The sequence below is a fragment of the Nansenia antarctica genome (genome assembly GCF_963989245.1).
Source record: "Nansenia antarctica genome assembly, contig: SCAFFOLD_206, whole genome shotgun sequence".
NCBI classification, from domain to species: domain Eukaryota; kingdom Metazoa; phylum Chordata; class Actinopteri; order Argentiniformes; family Microstomatidae; genus Nansenia; species Nansenia antarctica.
This window is the reverse complement of record NW_027662945.1, coordinates 7,501-29,213: the sequence shown is the minus strand read 5'-3', so window position 1 is coordinate 29,213 and position 21,713 is coordinate 7,501. Positions and strand designations below refer to the sequence as shown.

The 21,713-nt window shown below is 42.1% G+C and overlaps 1 protein-coding gene across 1 annotated transcript; it reads left to right on the top strand.

Annotated features, from left to right (window-relative positions):
• Positions 1-2,641: 2,641 nt before the first annotated feature.
• LOC308175200 (intelectin-like) lies at positions 2,642-20,435 on the top strand (the record flags this gene model as incomplete). The annotated part of the gene is made up of 6 exons (XM_080550918.1): positions 2,642-2,660; positions 3,112-3,359; positions 3,532-3,690; positions 17,554-17,674; positions 17,816-17,919; positions 20,268-20,435. The coding sequence occupies 6 exons, from the start codon at positions 2,642-2,644 to the stop codon at positions 20,433-20,435; spliced, it is 819 nt and encodes a 272-aa protein (XP_080407044.1).
• Positions 20,436-21,713: the final 1,278 nt, after the last annotated feature.

The following is a 21,713-nucleotide window of genomic DNA, read 5'->3' as shown; positions in this document are numbered from 1 at the left end:
AGCTAGCCTCTGTTAGCTAGCCTCTGTTAGCTAGCCTCTGTTAGCTAGCCTCTGCTAGCTAGCCTCTGCTAGCTAGCCTCTGCTTGCTAGCCTCTGCTTGCTAGCCTCTGCCTAGATCAGAATGCCTGCACTATAGTTTAAAAGCTCACAAATCTAACAACATATTCAACAACATATTAATATCATAGTTGGACATATGTGTTACCTGTTATCTGTCATTAGATTGGTGATCATCTGAACAGAACTGTCAATCCACAGCCCCTCTCCCTCTGAGATGGAGAATGTTATGGCTGCTGCTGACCAGTTGGCTACAATGTTTTGAAACATGCAGCTGTCACTCAAACCAGAGTGGCAGAGAGTGTTCCACTGTCAAGCTTCACAATTATTTCCATACTGTACTTTGAATTAAGGTTCCAGTTTTAATAAAACCTGTACTATTTACACCTATGTTTTAGAGGCTTGCAATTTAGAACTAACACACTTTATTTTATTGGGTTACTCTTATTCTGACTATTTTGTGATGTAGTTCAGCCACCTGGTATTTCCCTCTCCAAATATGATGACCATCAGAGTGAGCATTCTTAACTTATAGGCTATTATGCCACTTATCCCCCATTCGGAATTTGACTGTATCAGAGAAGAGGTAGGCCTATGTCTAAAGAAATCTCATTTGCAATAGAACTGTATGAGATATTTCCATACAACTACTGGTTATTGTTCAATAGCACCCTAGACAATTCAGTAATGATATATTTTTCAGGGATTTCTGTTTTTCTGATAAATGAGAGAAAAGTGATGGAGTCCTATGTTCCTGTCACCAAAAAGTACAATTTCCGTCTAAACTAAAGCTAAGTTTACAGGACTATAATTCAGTATTTATTTAGGTAAATAGTTGTCTGACTATTTGGTGATGTAGGACAACCACCTGGTTCATACCTCAGCAAATCTGAAGAGGAAAAGAGTGATCATTCTCAAGTTATGGGCTTTTTTGTCACCTTCCCCATATTCGGCCTGGTCTAATTTGGCTCTTTTTCAGGGATTGGGGTAGCTCTAAAGAACAACCAAAAAAACATCTTTTCCCCAAAAATAAAATTTTACAACAATCAATTTCATTAATGGGAGACCCTAAAGATAAGAAAAATCATTGTTGTAACTTGCTCTACCTCGGGTAGGGGTATCTCAAAAACTAAAGCCTTTTTTGAGGACTTGCTGCTAGACTATTAGTAGTTATATCAAAGATTTAGAAACATCTGTATTTTTCTGGGGGGGGGGGGGGGGGGGGGGGTTATATAATGTTTTATTATATTCTTACTTTTTTCCAGACATGCTGCTCTTGCTGGTGGTCTTTTCCCTGACAATATTTTGTGTGCCAGGTATGCAGAATATTTTAATTATTTTGGCACTTTGTACCACACAACATTAGGGGTGATTCCCTCTCAAATCAGGAGGATTCTGATAACCACTGTCTCAGATTGGTCTGAAGTGGTTTCTGTAGTTACATTTACATTTTACATTTACATTTTTGCCTTTAGCATTGTTGTAAATCACAACACAAACTCACTAGTCAAGCCAAAATACTGCAATGCAATAGATTCCCCACGGCCACTGCTACCTAGTTAACTATAACACTACTTTACATTGTTAGCAGCTTCACAAATCAAGCTGTGTCAGGTGACTAGCGATGTGTCATTGATTTTCAACAACGCTGAATGTGTTTACATTTTTCGGAAATGGAAAAGGAAAAGTCTGAACATTAAATCGGATGCCGACTTGTGGACCAATTGTCCAGACCATGTCACATTTCTCATGGACGAAACTATATTTCTACAATATAATGATGCAGTAATACTTACTTACCATGTTCTATTAATGTCAATGTTAATATTCAGGGGAGGCTGGTGGAGGTAGAAATCAGAGGACTGGCTCCTTATAAGAATGCATTGTATTGAGTGAGGAATGGGATGGTATTGATTCCATTCCTCACTCCATTCCATACATTACAATGAGCCGTCCTCCAATTTCTACCTCCACCAGCCTCCACTGGTCAGATTTGAAAACCCTAACTGGCCCCACTGAAGGCAACATTGCAACTGTATTTCTTCATAAATGCAGTTTAATGTAACTGTCACTTTGTCTGTTAAGGCTATGAGCATGATCATCCTGACCCAGGCTATTTGAAGGTGGACGTGAATGTTGACTCTGAGAATCTGCAGTCCAGGGTAAATAACCTAGCTGCTGCCAGGAGCTGCAAAGAATTAAAGGACAAACATGATATCAACAAGGGTAAGTGACTTAAGTTGCATAATTTCTAAAACTTTATACATTAAATAGTTAAACCTCAGATTAAGCAGAGAATGTTTTTAACAATTAATTCTAATTGTATATCTGTTTTTTTTATTCATTAAATATTTAACAAAAACATACATATTTAATTTGTATCTATATGTATTCCAAAATACATATTCAGCAATACCTATATCTAATTCAAATAAAATGTGTATTTTTTATATGTCCTCTGAATTACAGTATATCTTGTTTAAAAACAAATTCTTTAATGTGGATTCAATCTGAGATGAACACTTTGGCATATTTATTATATCTGATAAAAGATGTGCTAATTCACCCCACCACCTCAGGGGAAATGGGGATGTTCTGGTTGAGTGATCAGACAAGCCTATATAAACAACAGGTTCATTTGTATATCTTCTCTCAGATATAATAGAGATATAAAAGACATTTAGATTGAAATGAAGTATTTCATTTCATATTCACACATGTAAGATTTAATGTACACATTTTCTACAAGCTAAATATTTATGTGTGTAATCCAGATTTAAGATCTTAATTAAATAGATATTTTTTTAACTTAATAATTCTTTTGGAATTAAATATTTTGATATTTATGTTTTTGTTAAAAAAAAGTATAATAATACATTATAAATCTATTAGAAAAGAGGACATTGTTTTTAAACAGATTAATAAATCCAGTCTTTATCTGGGGATGGGGAGTGGAGGGCTGTAATAACAAAAAGGATGAATCAACTTTACAAAGGGCCCCATACAAAAGTCTAATTTCTAAAAAGTAATTTCTATTTCTCCACAATTGTCCAGACGGGCTGTACTACCTGACCACGGCCAGCGGGGTGGTCTACCAGACGTTCTGTGACATGACCACCCTAGGCGGCGGCTGGACACTCGTGGCGAGCGTGCACGAGAACAACCTGTATGGGAAGTGCACGACGGGTGACCGTTGGTCCAGCCAGCAGGGTAGTAACCCCAACCTGCCTGACGGGGACGGGAACTGGGCCAACAGAGCCACCTTCGGAACACCAGAGGGCGCCACCTCTGACGACTTCAAGGTAGAAGTCGTAGCTTCACTTGCGACACTTCAGCCTCCAGCCCACCACCCAACAATGCATTTAGTCTTTTCTACCGTTGTACAAAGACGCATCTGCCAATGTGGTTCCTACATGGTTCCTATTGTTTGATGCCTCGCTTCTTTTCTGAATTACTTCCTGTTTTCCCCCTCAGAATCCTGGGTATTATGACATCATGGCAGAGGACATGTCGGTGTGGCACGTTCCAAACAACTCACCAATGGAACGCTGGAACCTAGAATCCATCCTGCGCTACCACACTGCCAGCCGCTTCCTCACCCAGAGTGGAGGAAACCTCTTTGGACTGTTCAAGGTATATAACACACACACACACACACACACACACACACACACACACACACACACAGACACAGACACAGACACACGCGCACGCGCACACGCTCACGCTCACGCACTCGCACTCGCACACGCACACGCACTCACACTCACACTCACACTCACACTCACACTCACACTCACACTCACACTCACACTCACACTCACACTCACACTCACACTCACACACACACACACTCACACTCACACTCACACACACACACACACACACACACACACACACACACACACACACACTCACACTCACACTCACACACACACACACACACTCACACTCACACACACACACTCACACCATTTAAGGAGGATTAATTGATTTCTCTGTGTATTCCTGTTCACTAGTTTCGTATATATTTTGGTATCTGTTACTTACTAAAAATGAAGAAGAATTCTTGAGCAAATTTGAGCAAGACTTGTTTATTCAAAAAAGCAGGTTACACAGCATGGCCCCTTCAATGGAGCTGATGGTCCGAATCGGTCACAGGATGGATGTGAAAAATAAAGAGAAAGAGTCCATCTACGTAGCGGACTTTATACCCTGTCACTATTATTTCGCTGAGCCAACTAAACAGAGTCCACGTTACTTTAATTTGGTTGAATACAAAGCATACCAGTGAGTAGGTGAGGCCATTCTCCGTCCTGCAAATAGGATGTCATTGTCTTATTCCAATGTAACCTATGTTATGGCCGTCTTGCTGACTCGACCCCAATGCAATTATCCTCCCATGATGACATTCCATCCTCTGCACATGCATTGTCAAAAGGCCACCGTGTGTCTCTCCTTATCTCTCCTAACAGAAACAACACAAACGGACGGTTATCTAGTGAATAGGGGAACGAATCAGATAAATGACAAATATGTTTCTGCCCTCAAGCAAGCCCTGGATGAGTAAAGAAGGAGTCAAACAGAGTCTCCTACTATGTTGCTTTCACTACGTGGCCGTTGGGTTGCCATGGCCACGTCATATGAAAATACACTACACAGCCCCCCTCGGAACACGCAGAGTGTGTTCCGAAACTAAACGACAGACAGAAAAACTACATCAACCCATCAACTACATCAACACATCAACACATCAACACATCAACACATCAACACATCACTCAGTTCATCATGCATAATACAAAAACTGAGATACAGAAATTTCCAACGACCGATGTTTCCCTCGTCCGAAGCGGCAGGGTCAGAGGTTGCTAGCACATGGCCCCAGTTGGAGAACAGCCTTTACCGCTGTCTCAGATTGATAACACTTTCATAGTCAGGAGCTTCCATTGTCGCGTAACCATTACATCACTTCACAACCGACATCAATCACATGATATAGAAAGAAACAAACAGGAACCGAAGCAAACAATCACAAAACATCACTTAATAAACAAATCATCAAAAGAGGAAACAAAATCAGAAAGCAAAGCAGAATCCAGCTTTTGCTCATCAGCTATGTCGGCCATCATTAAAGCATTAACCGGAACATCAGAAATACACTTTCCAAAACATTTGATTAAAATACCAAGTAACATAATACAGATGATAATGACAACAAGAATAATAGCGACGGACCTGATCATATTACCAATACCTGAAAAAGCAGAATCAAAGAAATCCAATGTATTCCAACCGTGTTCTTTACGTAAATCCTCTATACCCTTCTTGTTAGATTCATGGAAATCATACAGAGCGTTACCAGAATCCGAAATATAACTGCAACATTCACCGCCTATCAAAGCACAAGTACCACCCTGACTGGCCAAAATAATGTCCAAAGCCATTCTATTTTGGAGAGCTACATTCTTAGTTTCAGTCAATTCAGTAGCCAGGGCAGATACTACAGCATCCGAAGCATTAATGTGTTTTTCAAGAACGGATGATAGGGCACTTAATTCAGTCTGAGAGTTGTAGACACCATAACTTGGGAATATTAGGCCAAAAAACTTCTGAGCGGTAGATAACGCCCTACGACTACGATGGGTTGCTTGTTTGTGAAGTACAGACATCTCTTCCCGAGTAACTTTCCTAATCAAAGGTATCAGATGAGCTAAATAACAAAGTCCCTCACTCAAAGCAGGAAGCTTAGAGAATGCATTATTATCACACACAAGAAACACACCCTCCGGAAGTTGAAGCTCCGTACCAGGATACGGGAAAATGACACCACCTATACAAGACGCGGCCCCTAGCTGACGAAGCGCGCTGCCCTTGGGCCGAGATTGTATGTCAATACAGGTTGTAATATTTACGAGAGGCATGACCTTAAGCTGCGTGGTGCCTTTCTGCCGTCTGGTAGTATTGGTATCATGTAATTTCATTTGAGGCACCATAGCACAATCAACAACTTTACATTTCAATCCAGAAATAACAACTGAACCTCTCCACCGTGTAGAAGTCACACTCCCAGAACATAACAGATGAGGACTCAATGCAGTACCATTCAATTGAACGAACATAGCTTGGATAATATATATCTTCTTCGGACCTGTTGGTTGTGACAAATGTGTAAGCCTATCAATAATAACCTTCCCCACACCGCTAGGCCTATGGTGTTCGTTAACTGCTGCTGTCAGACGTTCCAACACACCAATATCCACACCTGCATAGGAAGAATTTAAAGGAACCAGAATCGTGCTGGGCTGACAAGAAGAGCTCTGGTTCTTGCCCTGTAAAACAAATTGGGCTAAACCCTGCCAATTATAATGAAACCATTCTGCTTTAGTTAACGGTATGGGGAAAAACATAGGAGCAGATGTACTTACAGGGACCTGTTGACAAATCCAGCAATCAGAATAATTCATTTTTGAAGCAAAATCTTTCATGATACTAGTGGCAGAATTAGGGTGGGACCGTGTCCCCAGGTGATTAGAATCATACAACAAATAATCGTCAGTAGCGACTACAATCGCCTTCGTAGAAGCCTTTACAGCAACATTTTTAACCTTTCCTGGTAACTCAACTGGAAAAATATATTCCTGCACAAATTCCCTACAGTCCACCAAAAAGTCGTGTGGAAAGTCAGGAATGTTACTACAAACTTTGTCCTTGAAATTGTTGGATTTGTCAAACACCTGTTCACCGATATTACGTCTAGCACACCAATACGAGTTCACCTCATTGTCAACATTAGTTAATGTCACAAGTGTTGACATTAACTGTTGTGTAAGTGTAATATATTTGGCATCCAGTAAGTACCACTCAGCCAATTCAGTCGAGGCATAGATCAAACAATCATCAACAGTACAACGTGAATGTGGGCAAATAAAAGCTCTACCTAATGTGATAAATCTTTTCTGACGTCCAGGCATAACAGTGTGTGAGTGAAGTGTAGCATTGTCCAAGGAAGTCAATGGGGTAGGAACACTAAGGGGTATATTAGTCTCTGAAACGGCATGGCTTGAGTTTCCTCCTAATTGGCCTCGGTGTATCACGGGATCTGTCTGGTTGGGGTGTATCACTGACAGGTCTGTGTCTCTCAATGGTACCTTGGTCCGGGCAGCCGCCCGGGTTGCTGACATCTCCGTCTGGAGCATTGTCAGGGTCAACATCTTCGTCAGCCTGGATGTCCAAGCTGTGGACTTCCTCGTCCCCAGGGGTCTCCTCACCATCCTGCTGAGGCTCTCCCTCATCGTCCTCATTGGGTGCCTTGATGCAGTGATGAACGTGGTACCAGGTGGGGGACCCCTTGATTTGGATGGCAGTCCCAGTGCACCGAACGACCTCGTATGGTCCTTCCCGTCGAGCCTCATGCCACTTCCGTCTGTAGACCTTCACGTATACTTTGTCACCCGGTTGCAACGCGTCCTTCCTCTCCTGTGCGTTCACCTCCTCTTCACGTTCCTGTTTGTGGAGCACATAAGAAGAGATACTCTTTTGCCGGTTAGTCATGTACTGTACATAGGCTTTCATGTCACTCTCCAAGAGAGCCAAACTTGGCCCTTTCCCACTGGTTCGTGCACAGGGAGCTGTCATTATTCTCCCCATAGCCAGTTCATGGGGAGTCAAGTGCAGCCCTCGAATCTCACTGGAACGACAGGCCATCAATGCAAGAGGGAGTCCTTCCACCCAATTAAGACCTGTATGCTGACAGACCTTAGAAAGACGGTTCTTAAGGACCCCGTTCATCCTCTCTACCATCCCCTGGCTTTGAGGTGAGTAAATACACCCAAATCTCTGCTTGATTCCCAACTTTTGTAGTATAAGCTTTACCGTCTTATCCACAAATTCCTTACCATTGTCTGACGCTATCCTATCTGGAATTCCAAACCTAGGTATGAATTCCCTGCATAGGAACTTTGCTACAGACTGAGCATCCTTTTTTCGAGTGGGGCATGCTTCTACCCATCTGCTGAACCTGTCCACTACAACTAACATGTACCTGTATCCTGCAACAGGACGAATCATGTCCACATAGTCAATCACCAAATGTTTCATTGGCCCGTTTGGGGTAGGGATATGCCCAGTTCCCACTGGTATTCCAGGTCTGATATTGTTTTTCAAACAGACCACACATTGACCAAGGATATGGTCTATTTGTTCCAATAAATATGGAGCCCAAAAACCATATTCCTTGGTGATCTTGCGTCTTACCTCCCCCCTGGCCACATGTGCTAATCCATGGGCTTCCTGTATCAGCATGCCTAATAAATCTGGGGGTGCCACAACCAGTCCCTCATGATTTCTCCATAGACCTGTGTCATCCTGACTAGCCCCCCTTGTTAACCATAGGTTTTTGTCTAGCGCATTTGCCCCACTCTGTAACATCAACAAATCCTCAAGCGTGACCATGCCCTGTAACTGTGCTTCATGTGTGACCAGCAGAACTTTACCTGCTTTGTCTGCTCCTGTAATGGCTTTGGCTGCATCATCTGCAGCCCTGTTACCTTGTGTGACATGTGATGAGTCAGATCTGTGTGCGGCACACTTCACTATGGCTAATTCCCTTGGTTTCATCATGGCTTGTAACAGCTTCATGATTTGAGCGTGGTGCTGAATAGGCGAACCATCAGTTTTCTTAAAACCCCGTCCCTTCCATACAGCTCCATGTAGATGACACACATTATGGGCGTAGGCAGAGTCGGTGTATACTGTCACTCTTCGTCCGGTTCCCAAGTTGCATGCTTCTGTGAGGGCAATTAACTCAGCCAATTGAGCTGAACAAGGCTGAGGAACAGCCTCGGCTTGTTCCACAATGAACCCTGAATTTTGGGATCGGACTATGGCATACCCAGCACGTAAACTTTCTCCTACCCGGTAACAAGATCCATCAGTCCAATACTCAACGTCAGCTTCCTTTAAAGGCAAAGCTAGTAGATCTGCTCTAAGCTTAGAGTACCTCATAGCTTCCTTCACACAATCGTGTGGTTCCCCATCTTCTGGGGTTGGCAAGGTCTCTGCTGGGTTAAGTGTGTTACATCTTAGTAATGTTACATCTTCTCTTTCCAACATCCTGTAATAATTCCTAATCCTAGGCATCGTCAAAGTATACTTGCCTTGATTCAAAAGATTCCTTAGACTGTGGTGGCAGAGAATGGTAATTGGGTACCCCATTGTTAAGGTTGTTGCCTTCTCGTACATAAGATATGCCCCGGCCATTGCTCTGTAGCATGGCGCGAAACCCATTTCTACCTCTGAATATGCGACAGAGTAATAGGCTATGGGCTGTGGACTAGGTCCAATGCCTGTTGGTTGCGTAAGAACAGCGCAGGCATACTTCCCTTTGGCTGAAGAAGAAACATACAATCCAAATTCTTTGGAATAATCTGGAAGCGCTAAAGCTGGCGCTTCTTGTAATTTGTGTTTAATTGTCTCAAACGCCAAATCAGCTTCCCTTGTCCAAGTAATGCAACATTGGAGTTTATCACTACCTGTTTCCTTAATCATCCCCCTCAATGGAGCGACCAGTCTAGTGTAATCCTCCACCCATGCTGAACTATACCCAGTAATGCCCAAAAACATCATCATTTCCCTAACCGTTCGTGGTTTTGGAGCCTTCTGAATAGCTTCCAAGTGTTCGTTAGTGACACTGCGATGTCCCTGTGTAATAGATTGTCCTAAGTAAGTTACCTTTTCCTGGCAATACTGTAGCTTCTTTTTAGACACCTTGTGTCCCTTCTCCGCCAAAACCTTTAACAGTTTAACGGAATCCCTGTGACATGTTTCTTCATCTGGGGCACAAAGGAGTATGTCATCCATGTACTGAATGGCAGTACTACTTATCGTCTGCCCTAACCCGTCTAAGTCCTCCTTCAAGACCTGATTAAAAACATGAGGACTGTGTTTGTACCCTTGTGGCATTCTGGTATATTGATAATGTTGACCTTTGTAGGTAAACCCAAATAACCCTTGACTTTCTACACTAAGAGGTATAGAAAAGAAAGCCCCGCATAAATCAATCACTGTAAATACTTTGGCTGTAGATGGAATCTGAGTCAACAGCACATGAGGATCAGGAACTTCGGCTGGATAGCTAACAACTACCTCATTCACAGCCCGTAGGTCATGTACCAGACGATATGAACCATCAGGTTTCGTTACTGGCAGAAGAGGTGTGTTACTTAACGGATATTGAGTTATCTTCAAGACTCCTGCCTCTAACAATCCTTTGATCTGTGGCTCAATTCCATCAATTGCTTCCTGCTTCAATGGGTATTGGTTTTTCCAAGGGGGTTTTGCACCCGGTATGAGTTCAACTCTCAATGGACGAGCTGATTTCACAAATCCAATGTCTGTACTGTTCTTTGCCCACAGGTCTGCTGGCACATTCTGTATCATTTCTTCTCTGAGGTCTTTTTCAGGTTGTACAGGAAGGATTAGCTGGTTCATTAGCTTCACAGTCTGCGGATGTCCTATTCCTTGAGCAGAGATCATCAGTTTTGTGAACTGTCCATCAATGCTCCTCCAGATAGCAGGGTTTTCTTTTGTCGTTACAAATCTGGCTTTTTCTGAGTCTGCCATCATTGCCCCTAAATGCTTCTGTTTATAGTGTTCAGATATCATAAGTGTCACATGAGGGATGCTACCCTCAATCTTATGCTCCTGATCTAGATAAGTGTCACTGTTTATCTTCATAGCCACTCCCTGAGGGCCTAGGATTATACAACTTGTACTAAGCTGTACCTGTTTTGGCTGATGCTTCAGCCACTCATCTGGGTTTGCATCTGCAACTTCTCTAAAATACTGGAGTGTACAATGCAATGGATCAGTAGGCCTTCTGGCCTCTGACATGTGTGCCAGGATATAATTGTCCCACATCCTTGCTGGTTCCATTAGGTCTGGGCTAAGCCCTCCCACCCAATACACCATAGATGCGTTGTTGTCCATCATGACAGACAGTTGTCTGTTCTCTTGTGGCACTGTCACCCGACAGCCGTCAGGTGTGCATTTCACTGTACAGTTCAATTGGCATAGTGCATCTCTCCCTAGTAGCCCTATTGGCGTGTGTTCTGATACAAGTATTGACAGATCTGCTCTCTGTCCTTTGTACTCTAAGCTTACAAGCTCAGTAGTAGGGATCAGCTGTTTAATTCCCTCGAATCCGATTGTCTTCACATATTTCCCAGACATAGGAAGGTGCGTGGCATCTTCAGGCTTCAGACAGGTGTAGGCTGCTCCACTGTCCACCATCAATTCTAATGGACGTTGGTTGACCGACACCCATATGGTAGGTTCATCTTCAGGCCTGTTCGTCACCACCAGCTGGCACCCCCCTCTCGGATCTTCTGGGCACCCCTATAGCCCAGCTGGTGGGCCTCCGTAGGGGTTCACCACTCCTGGAGCCGGTGTAGCAGGGGGCCTATATCTTCCTTTTTGTTTCCCCCCTGCGCCCCCCTGGTTCTTCTTCCAGCAGGTACGGGCTAAGTGTCCATCCTGGCCGCATTGGAAACATGGTCCTAACATCTTCTTCCCGGCTGCGGTCCATCCCTCTTGTGGTGGTCCTTGGCCAGGCTGGTTGTATGGCTGGTACGGAACCACTTGCACCCCTGGTGGCCCCTGTGGGTATGGATACCCCCCTTGTGGCCCCTGTGGGTATGACTGGGGAGGGACAGTTTGCAGTTGCTGTGGCTGAGATGGGACCTGTAGGGCTATGGTCTGCACTCTCTCTCTGGTTTTCTTGCCTTCAGTCAATTGTACTTGAGTTAGTTTTCTGAGTGAGTCTTCGTCTTGTGCCTTCTGTATCTGAATCTTCTTTCTAAATAATTCTACTTGGTGTGCTACGTTGTCTATATAAACAGCCTTGTTCATGTGTCGTAGCCCCACCACTTCTGCTAACTTGTTCTTAACTGGGGTAGGGAGACCTTGTTGAATCTTTTCCCTGATTATGGCTTTTTCTAACGGGTTATCTTCGGCATCCTTCCCTGTCACACTTCTCCATTGAGAGTGCACACGGGCTACATAACCTCTGGGATTCTCATCTTCTCCCAGTGGCATCACAATGATATTGTCTGGGTGAATGTGAGTAGGGTATGTCTCTCTGATTGCCTTCCACAGCCTGCCTCTGTTTGCTGCGAAGAGCTCTGGGTCATAAACTGATGTACCGATATATTTATGAAGTCCTGCCTTCGTCAATATTTCCTGCATGGTGTCCAATCCTGTAATAAAGGCTAAGAGTCTTTTCAGGTCTCCCATCGCGGCCTGCGTCCCTGTCAGTCTCACGTCCATCTCGTTAGTCCAAGGGTGACCCCCATCTTCTAGGACTGGGAGTTTTTCGATCACTTCAGACAGATCTGTATGACCCCAAGGACGATATTCTATCTTGTTATCTCGAAACAGCACCGGGAAGATCCCCTGAATTTCCTCTTCCTCCGATGCCTTCCCTCTTGGTCTAAGGCCATAATTGCTTACTAGTGGCTCCGTTCTTTCGTCCCACCTTGGTGTCGCTGTAGACCTTGGGAGGTTCGGCTGGGATGTATGATGTGATGACACTTGACGATATTCTCTTGAGAGGTTCGGCTGGGATGTATGAAATGATGTCACTTGAGCTATCTGTTCTTCCAGTTCCTCTATCTGTCGTATACAACTTTCCTCCTCTCTTAGGCTTCTCTGGAGTTTTCTTGCCCTCTTTCTTAACTCCTCCTTATCCTTTTTCACCCTTTCTTCCTCCTCTTCCTCCGACATCCTCTTCTTTTGCTTTAAGCTCTCTTTCTTCTTCTCTATCTTCAGAGACTCCTGCTCATCTTCAGAACCACTTTCTTCTTTTCCCTTTTTATAGCGTCTTGTCCTTCCCTGTTTTTCGGCCCTGGCTATTAGTTTTCTGATCTGAGCACTGTAACCTCCCTGTGCATTGCTGTCAGCACCGGAACATTCGCCTTCACCTCCACTGCCATCTTCATTGTCATCTGTCTTGTTCTCTGGTTCGAAATCCACGGTCACTTTCGCTCTTCCCCTCTCTAGTACATTATCACCCCCATCTTTGATAGTGAAGGCTCCGTTCGTACTTAGGACGGGGACCTGAGGGTAGATTCGCTGAGAATTGTCCTCCAGTATCTTGGCATAGGGAGGAGGACTGGAGATTGGAGCTGTGTGTGAGAATGGAATGTTCACTTTCTCTTCCATTGCTTTGGCCAATTCATCTCTTTTTTCTGGATCCATGTGAGCTGTTTTCTCATTCCAAGCTAATGCTACTTTCTGCCCCTCTACCTTGAAGAGGTCTAAAATAGCTAACTCTAACCTGCGTTTCTCTGATCTAATCTTTCCTTTTTGATGCGCCTTATGTGCATTGATAAGTATCTCCAATGTTGCAATTAATTGTAAGTCAAAGGTGCCCTCTTCTGGCCATGGTTGTTCAATGTCTGCCCAACGAATATTCCATTTCGTTGACATTTTGCTAATCTCCTTAACAAGAGGATTCATTTTTTCCACTATAGCCACAGGGGATGAATTTGCTAATATTCCCTTGTCTGTATTAACAGCCCTCACAATGTTACTGGGTTTGGCTCCCATGTCTGAAATATTTATACTGCTTAATATGCTGAAAATATGCTATAAGGTGTACTTTTCTTACAACCCACCTTCTGTTGCCGTATCTGCTAAACAGATGCTAGTCCAACTTTTAACTGCGTCAACTGTCTACACAGAACATTACAATTCAGAACAACGGATTGTTTCAGTGGTATTGTGTATTATTGACTTAAATGTAATCTATGTGTGTGTGTTTTAATTTAAATTTAATTAAAATTTTAATTCAATTTTATTTAAATTATTTAAATAATCATAACTAATTAATCACTAACAATCAATTATCACTATTAATTAATATTAATTAATTATTAATAATCATAACTAAATAATCATTTAATTCAAATTTAAATTCAATTTAATTTCAATTCAATTCAATCCAAATTTAGTTTAGTTTTAATCTAAATGTTTTTCCCTTATTGTGTATGAATGTGTATCACTTAATTGCTCAGTCAATACTAATTATAGTTCAGGTCAACTTTAATTATTAAACTACAAAGGCTGTTCAACACAATTTATCAAATTACAAAGGCAGGTCACGCTTTCTGATTCACAAAACCCTTGATTGCTCAATCCTCAGATATAAACTGTTCTGCTCTTCTTTAATCAAAAGCTGTGAAAAAGAACTTGAAATAAAAAGATGTAAAATACGAATAGTGACAACAACCTGTAAAGAAATTGATTTGTTATTTGGAAGGAATGAATGATTAATTATTCATTACAATCTGTAAAGAAATCGACTTGTTATTTGAAAGGAATGAATGATTAATTAGACTTAGTCATTGTACAATCGTACACTTCATTGATGTAAACCTGTGAAGTCAATTAGCTATTATCAACATATCAAACAAAGGAATGGTTATCATTAGATTGTCACAAAACAATTGATCAAAGTTTTGTGAAAACAGAAAATGAAATGATCTGAATAATTAATTCAATCAATTTGTAATTAATTAAATTAATTAAAGTAATGTAATATATTACAATCATTTACAACCATCCATTTATTAATGTAAAGGACTATTTCATCGACCTCAGATAGATCTCACTGAGGATTAGTGTTTTAAAATGTCTTGTCGTGTTTTGTCCACTAGATGGCGCCAAGCAACCGACTTGGGTATCGATTGCTTCAAAACACCCTGTCGTGATCTCAAGTCACAACCTATTATTTTTCTCCTATCAAACACAATGCTTCAGCGATCACAATATGCTGAAAAGTAACTTACAAATATTAATTACAATCTGTAAATAAATCAACTATTAAGTGAAAGGAATTAATGACTAGTTAGAATTATTCATTATATCATCATATACATTGATTTAAAACCTGTGGAGTCAATTATCTGTTATCAAAATATTAAACAAAATGAATGGTTATTCAGAATAGTTTTCATTAGACAGTCACAGACACTTGACCAAACCTGTGGAATCAATCAATTGTTTTGTGAAACAGACAATGAAATGATCTGAATAATTAATTCAATCAATTAGTATTTAAACAAGTAATGTAATATTCAACAGTCATTTACAAACATCATTCTATAAATGTTCTCTACAGATCTCTGTCTTCTATGCAAACAGGCAGACCGAGAGTCACAGAGCTGTTTTATCGATGGTCATAAATCTTCCTGTGTTCTGCTCAGAAACCAGATGTCTCACAGAACGACTGGCCTCTTTTCCTTTGAATCTATCAAAAGCCCACAATCTATCTTTACTTTTAACAAACTATGCTTAACTTTCGTGATTTCTGCAATCACAACTTTATTACAGAGAGAGATGAAAGGCAAGGAAGAAAAATGGAGGAAAAAGAATCTGTGTTCTCTAGTCTCTGCTGGGCTACGCCCTTAGTATGGAATGTGCTCCGGCTAACGCGCATGCGCCCGCTTTCCACTAGACTTGTGAATGAAAACTCAACAAATATCCCCAAACTACTTTAAAATACCCCAACGATCAACCCACTTTATCTCTATACCACTATAGTCTATGTGAAATGGATTTTAACTTTATCTTTTATGCAACAATCAAATTCAGGTTCCCTTTGTAGTAGAAAGGATTTTCAACTCCGTGTGTGCATGTGTGCTTTTTTGCAGCCTTTTTTTTTTTCTCTGAAATGAGACACACAGAAAGGGAGGGGATGGGCTCTACCCCACGGTTTTTCCTCGAAAAACCACGGTCTTCTCAAACAGAGCACATTCACGACTCCGCAATATCAAGATTATCTTTCAATGCAGTTAAACGTATTATTTCACTTTAATATTCTCTAATGCCTTTTTTCCACGGTCTCTCTCCCAAGAGAAATCTGAGCCTGTGTGTGTCTGTGCGTGCCTGCGTGCGTGTTTGTGCTCCGCTGACAAGGACAAAGGACCTCTTGTCTTCCAAAACAGACTTTACAGTCCAATTACACTTTTATCAAACAGGAATGCTCATTCCATACACATAATAACACATTCATCAGCTTCTCGCTAATCTTCACAATAACCAATATTGCCGACCCATTAACAAAACGTCTTCCGTTAATTTTCTGTCGACAAGCCTACACTTTTCATGTAGACACTACTAAAGTTCGTCTTCCTTTAGTACCAGGCTTACACACACACACGATATTTTCCCAATACAGTGCAATTTACACATTTATGTACAAATACAGATTTCTAAATCCGGCTCTTTAAATTCAATCCAATTGTAATTATCTTATATTTCTAACAGATACTCAACACAAATCTAAATTCTTTTGTTTAGCTTAAGATCATTTAATTACATCAAAGCTGGAAGTCTGACAGGGAGAGAGAGGGACAGAGAGACAGAGAGTGAGAGAGGAAGGGAACCAATTTGAGAAAGGCAGAGGGAGAGAGAGAGAGAGACAGAGAGAGAGAGAGAAAGGGAACCAATTTGAGAAAGGCAGAGGGAGAGAGAGAGAGGGAGGGAGACAGAGAGAGAGAGAGAAAGGGAACCAATTTGAGAAAGGCAGAGGGAGAGAGAGAGAGGGAGGGAGACAGAGAGAGAGAGAGAGAGAATGAGAGAAAGGCAGAGGGAGAGGGGGAGAGAGAGAGAGAGAGAGAGAGAGAGACAGAGAGAGAGAGAGAGAGAGAGAGAGGCAGAGGGAGAGGGAGAGACAGAGAAAGAGAGAATGGTACTTACCTCCAGGCGCTGAATGAAGAGATGTAAAAATTGACGGTCACTATAATTACTTATAAGCTATTAATTAACTCGTGGGCTAGTCTCGCCATTATTTCGTATATATTTTGGTATCTGTTACTTACTAAAAATGAAGAAGAATTCTTGAGCAAATTTGAGCAAGACTTGTTTATTCAAAAAAGCAGGTTACACAGCATGGCCCCTTCAATGGAGCTGATGGTCCGAATCGGTCACAGGATGGATGTGAAAAATAAAGAGAAAGAGTCCATCTACGTAGCGGACTTTATACCCTGTCACTATTATTTCGCTGAGCCAACTAAACAGAGTCCACGTTACTTTAATTTGGTTGAATACAAAGCATACCAGTGAGTAGGTGAGGCCATTCTCCGTCCTGCAAATAGGATGTCATTGTCTTATTCCAATGTAACCTATGTTATGGCCGTCTTGCTGACTCGACCCCAATGCAATTATCCTCCCATGATGACATTCCATCCTCTGCACATGCATTGTCAAAAGGCCACCGTGTGTCTCTCCTTATCTCTCCTAACAGAAACAACACAAACGGACGGTTATCTAGTGAATAGGGGAACGAATCAGATAAATGACAAATATGTTTCTGCCCTCAAGCAAGCCCTGGATGAGTAAAGAAGGAGTCAAACAGAGTCTCCTACTATGTTGCTTTCACTACGTGGCCGTTGGGTTGCCATGGCCACGTCATATGAAAATACACTACACTAGCGTTACCCAGTGAGATTTGGAGCAGGGTCCTGCGGACACAATGTTGGACCAACCATCCCAATCGTTTATGACTATGGAAATGAGGAGTCAACCAGTCTGCTTTACGGACCCAATACAAGAAGTATGAGGCTCTTAAAGAACTACATTTAACCTAAAGGAGCATCTTGTAGCTTTAGTGACCCCTAGCGGCCACAAGATGCATCATACACCTTTTAATATTATGTCTGTGAGAGTTGTGACTACAAGTGTGTTTCTATTAAAGAGGAATTCCAGGCTGGCTTCATCACATTCAGAGCCATAAATCACGAACGGGCCGCCTTGGCCATCTGCTCTGGAGTCAAACCTACTGGCTGTCACACTGAACACGTGAGTCAACATGTTACCCTATAAGAGACATTCTGTGAATAAAGTGTGGTGTGCGCACCTGCGAAGGCCAGTGAATGTACATGCACATTTATTTGCTTCATACCCACTGTGTATGTGTTTCTCTCATTCCTCGTGTGTGTGTGTGTGTGTGTGTGTGTGTGTGTGTGTGTGTGTGTGTGTGTGTGTGTGTGTGTGTGTGGGTGTGTGTGTGTGTGTGTGTCTGTATGCAGTACTGTATTGGTTTGATTGATTGATTGAAAACTTTATTAGAAGATTTGCAGAAGTAGGTACATGAAAGTACATATTACATACAAGGTCAACTAACAGGATAAAAACCCAAGAAAGCCACTGGCTTATTTCAATTGGGGTCCTTGATTCTCAATTCATCATTACATGTAAGACAGACAAAAAAAAACTAGTACTATCTACAAGATAATACAGACAAATAACTAGTACTATCTACAAGATAAATATACATCCATCATGGGAAGAACAATACAACAAAACATTAGGTATGTACAGCGGGTAGGACAGGTGGGGACATACACCACAGGTGGGGGCGGGGGACAAAACACAAAGTATGTACAGTGGGTAGTTCGGGTCTTTTAATCTGATTTTTGATTTAGAGGGTCCAGTTACGGATTGCAGCCTCCTGTAAATGTTTTTTGAGAGTGGTTTTGAAGGTGGGCAGTGTTTTGCACTCCTACAACCTCTTCTTATCCACCTAATTTTTCTGGTTTTCTGCTCGAAATGACATGCCCACAGTGAATATAGAATATCTCCACAATCACAAGGGCCTTCATAATGATCTTGTTATCAAATGAAAGCTAACACCTGTGGGGTGGCTGTAGAAGTGTCAGAATCAAAATCTATGTTACTGTGTCAGAGCAAATAGAGCTAGAACATTATAAAACATCTCAAATTCAGTCTCCGCCTAAAAAAACAACAGCTTTTACAGTGAATATCACCTTGGAAACCTGATAACCAAGCCCAAATCATCTAGGAATCAGTACTCCAGGGTCTTATTAGTACTTGTGCCAAAGTTGATGCTAGTAATGTGAGCAAATGCAACTTTGTACCTGTTTTAGTACAGGTATGTTTAGGCGGACACCTATATGTTTAGGCCATTTGGAGATATTTTGGCACCATCTTTGACCTTTGACCTTTCTCATGTATCAGATTTTTATTTTTTATTTTTTTTTGGGTTGGCCGACCAATGGTATGGAAATTTGGCGTTGAAACCGGACATGACACATTCTCCAGTTGGAGAAAACTGGATGTGACTTAGGCCGTGTTTACCGTCTCGGGGGAAAAAATGTGGCATCGTATAGCATGCAAAATTGTGAAAAAAATGTGATATCGATGAAGAGAATTGATCGAGGTAAACTCTTTATATCACTTCGGATGCCCATCTGGGTCCGTGGATAGCGTTCCACATTTTTACTGCATAGTTTGCAAACGAGTTTAACCCCTTGTTTGTGGTGCAACGCGGTTGAACGTGGTTCGTGGAGCTTCCTCTGGTATTGTATGTGTGGACGTTGTTCACTTTTTGGAAGTATGTTGACAGGTACTTGGGTGTCTTTGTGGTGTAGCGTATCTTGAAGACCAGGCCCAGTGCAAGCTGCTGCACTCTGTCAACTACTCGTAGCCAATCAAGGCTCAAAAAATGAGCAGCGGTTAGATGTGTCCTAGGGTTGAGGCCTAGCAGAAGCCTAACCAGTTTATTTTGGGCTGTCTGGAGTCTTGTTTTATGGGCCTTTGTGGTTCTATAGTACCATGATGTTACGGCATAGTCGAAGTGACATTGAATGAGAGCTCCTGATAGGGTCCTCAGTGTGTTTTTACTGACAAGTGAGGATATCCTGTACAAGAATCTAGTTCTATGGTTCACTTTTTTGATTACTTTTGCTGCCATTTTATCTCCGGAAAGATTTGCCTCTAAGATGGAGCCCAGGTATGTAATATCCTCTTTTCTTGTGATATTAATGTTACCCACTTTTATTTTAAAATGTTCAGCCTTTCTGAGTTTAGATGGGGATCCGTATAGGATGGTTTCAGTTTTACCTAGGTGTATTGATAGTTTATTGTCAGCTAGCCAGATGCAGATTCTACTCAGTTCAGTGCTTAGCGCTTTTTCCACCTGCAATATGTCCCTGTCAGAGACCAGCAGAGCCGAGTCATCCGCGAACAGGAACAAATTGCAATCACATGCTGATGACATGTCATTCACATATATTAGGAACAGTAAAGGTCCCAATATGCTTCCTTGTGGAACGCCGCAGGTCACTGGGAGGGGGGGGGACAGTGTTCAGTTCACACTAACCACCTGTTCCCTCCCCTCTAAGTAGGATTGCATCCAGCTCACCGATGGCGGTGGCGGTGGCCATTTCCCACAAGCAGCCCCTAGACAGTGTGGTGACTTCACAGCCTTTGACTGGGAGGGCTATGGCACCAACGTGGGCTGGAGTGCATCAAGGGAGATGGTTGAGGCCGCTGTGATGCTCTTCTACCGCTGACATTCCAACAGTGTCATCCTGGGAAATGTAGTATTCTGACCAGGGAGAATTCAGCCTTTGATTGGCAATGGAGTGTTGTCTGCTGCAATGCATATTTCTGGCCAGTAGGGGTCAGTGTTGATCCATGAAGTTTAACACTAGAACAGCTGTGCCTTTTTTACCTACTAAAAGAGCCGCCTCGGGGGCCACCTCTTTACAATGCTAAGCTGCTCTTTACACACAACGACCACTAGTTGGCCGCTTGTATATTAGCCTGCTTCCTTCACAGAAAAACTGCAAAATAGCTTTATACTAGCTTATCCTGATGTGATTTTGAAAATGTAAGGATGCTGGGTGGTAGAACACATATCTAGGAAAAGTCATGAACGGAGGGTCCTGAAATTTGATCGAGTGCAAAGATATAACATCTTTTTTTTTACTCACAGGACTCATGGCTGATTAAGTGTTAAGAGGCGACTATCAAAGCTATCAAATCAATGTTGTGGTATCTAATCAATTCTATTATTCTTGTTGTAATGAACCATTTTTCTGTGTTACTCCTCCTTTCTCTGTTTTTTTTTCTTCATTGCAGATTGTCAAATCAGTTTGTTTGTGACAAATTGCACACCAAAAAATAATAAAAAGCATAAATCTAAATTCTCAGTTACTTCTGTGCAACCTTAACCTACAGATGACACTGCTGGTGATTAAAAGAAGAATAAATGGCATTGTTTGTAGCAGGGTGGAGGCAGAAGGACACAGGGCTGGCTCATTGTGATGCAAAATGGAATTAGGAATGGTACGTGTGTTTGATACCATGACTCATAGCATTCCAACTAGCCCGTCCTCCGATTTCTACCTCCACCAGCCTCCCGTGGTTTGTAGGTGCTTTCCCTCACACTTCACTGCTTGTCCTTTAATCAGTCAGGCTGAGGGTTAATGTATCAAACTTTAAGTGGTTGAGTAAATCGAAATGTTTGTGACACACACACACACACACACCCACACACACACACACACACAAGATGAGAGAGAGAGAGAGTGTGTGTGTGTGTGTGTGTGTGTGTGTGTGTGTGTGTGTGTGTGTGTTGCCTGCCTCTATCTGGTCTACGTGGCGGATTTACGTGGCTATCTTTCTCAGAATGTCAGACACATCGACAGCTCTACACCGTACTGGTGCCACCTTGAGGACAAGCTTTGAATTACACGTGGGTAGTGTGCCCGGTGGCGTCCTAACTATTCCCACCCGAGTTGGGGTAGACCACGGCAACTTCTGGAATATGTAGTTTTTTTAGTTTT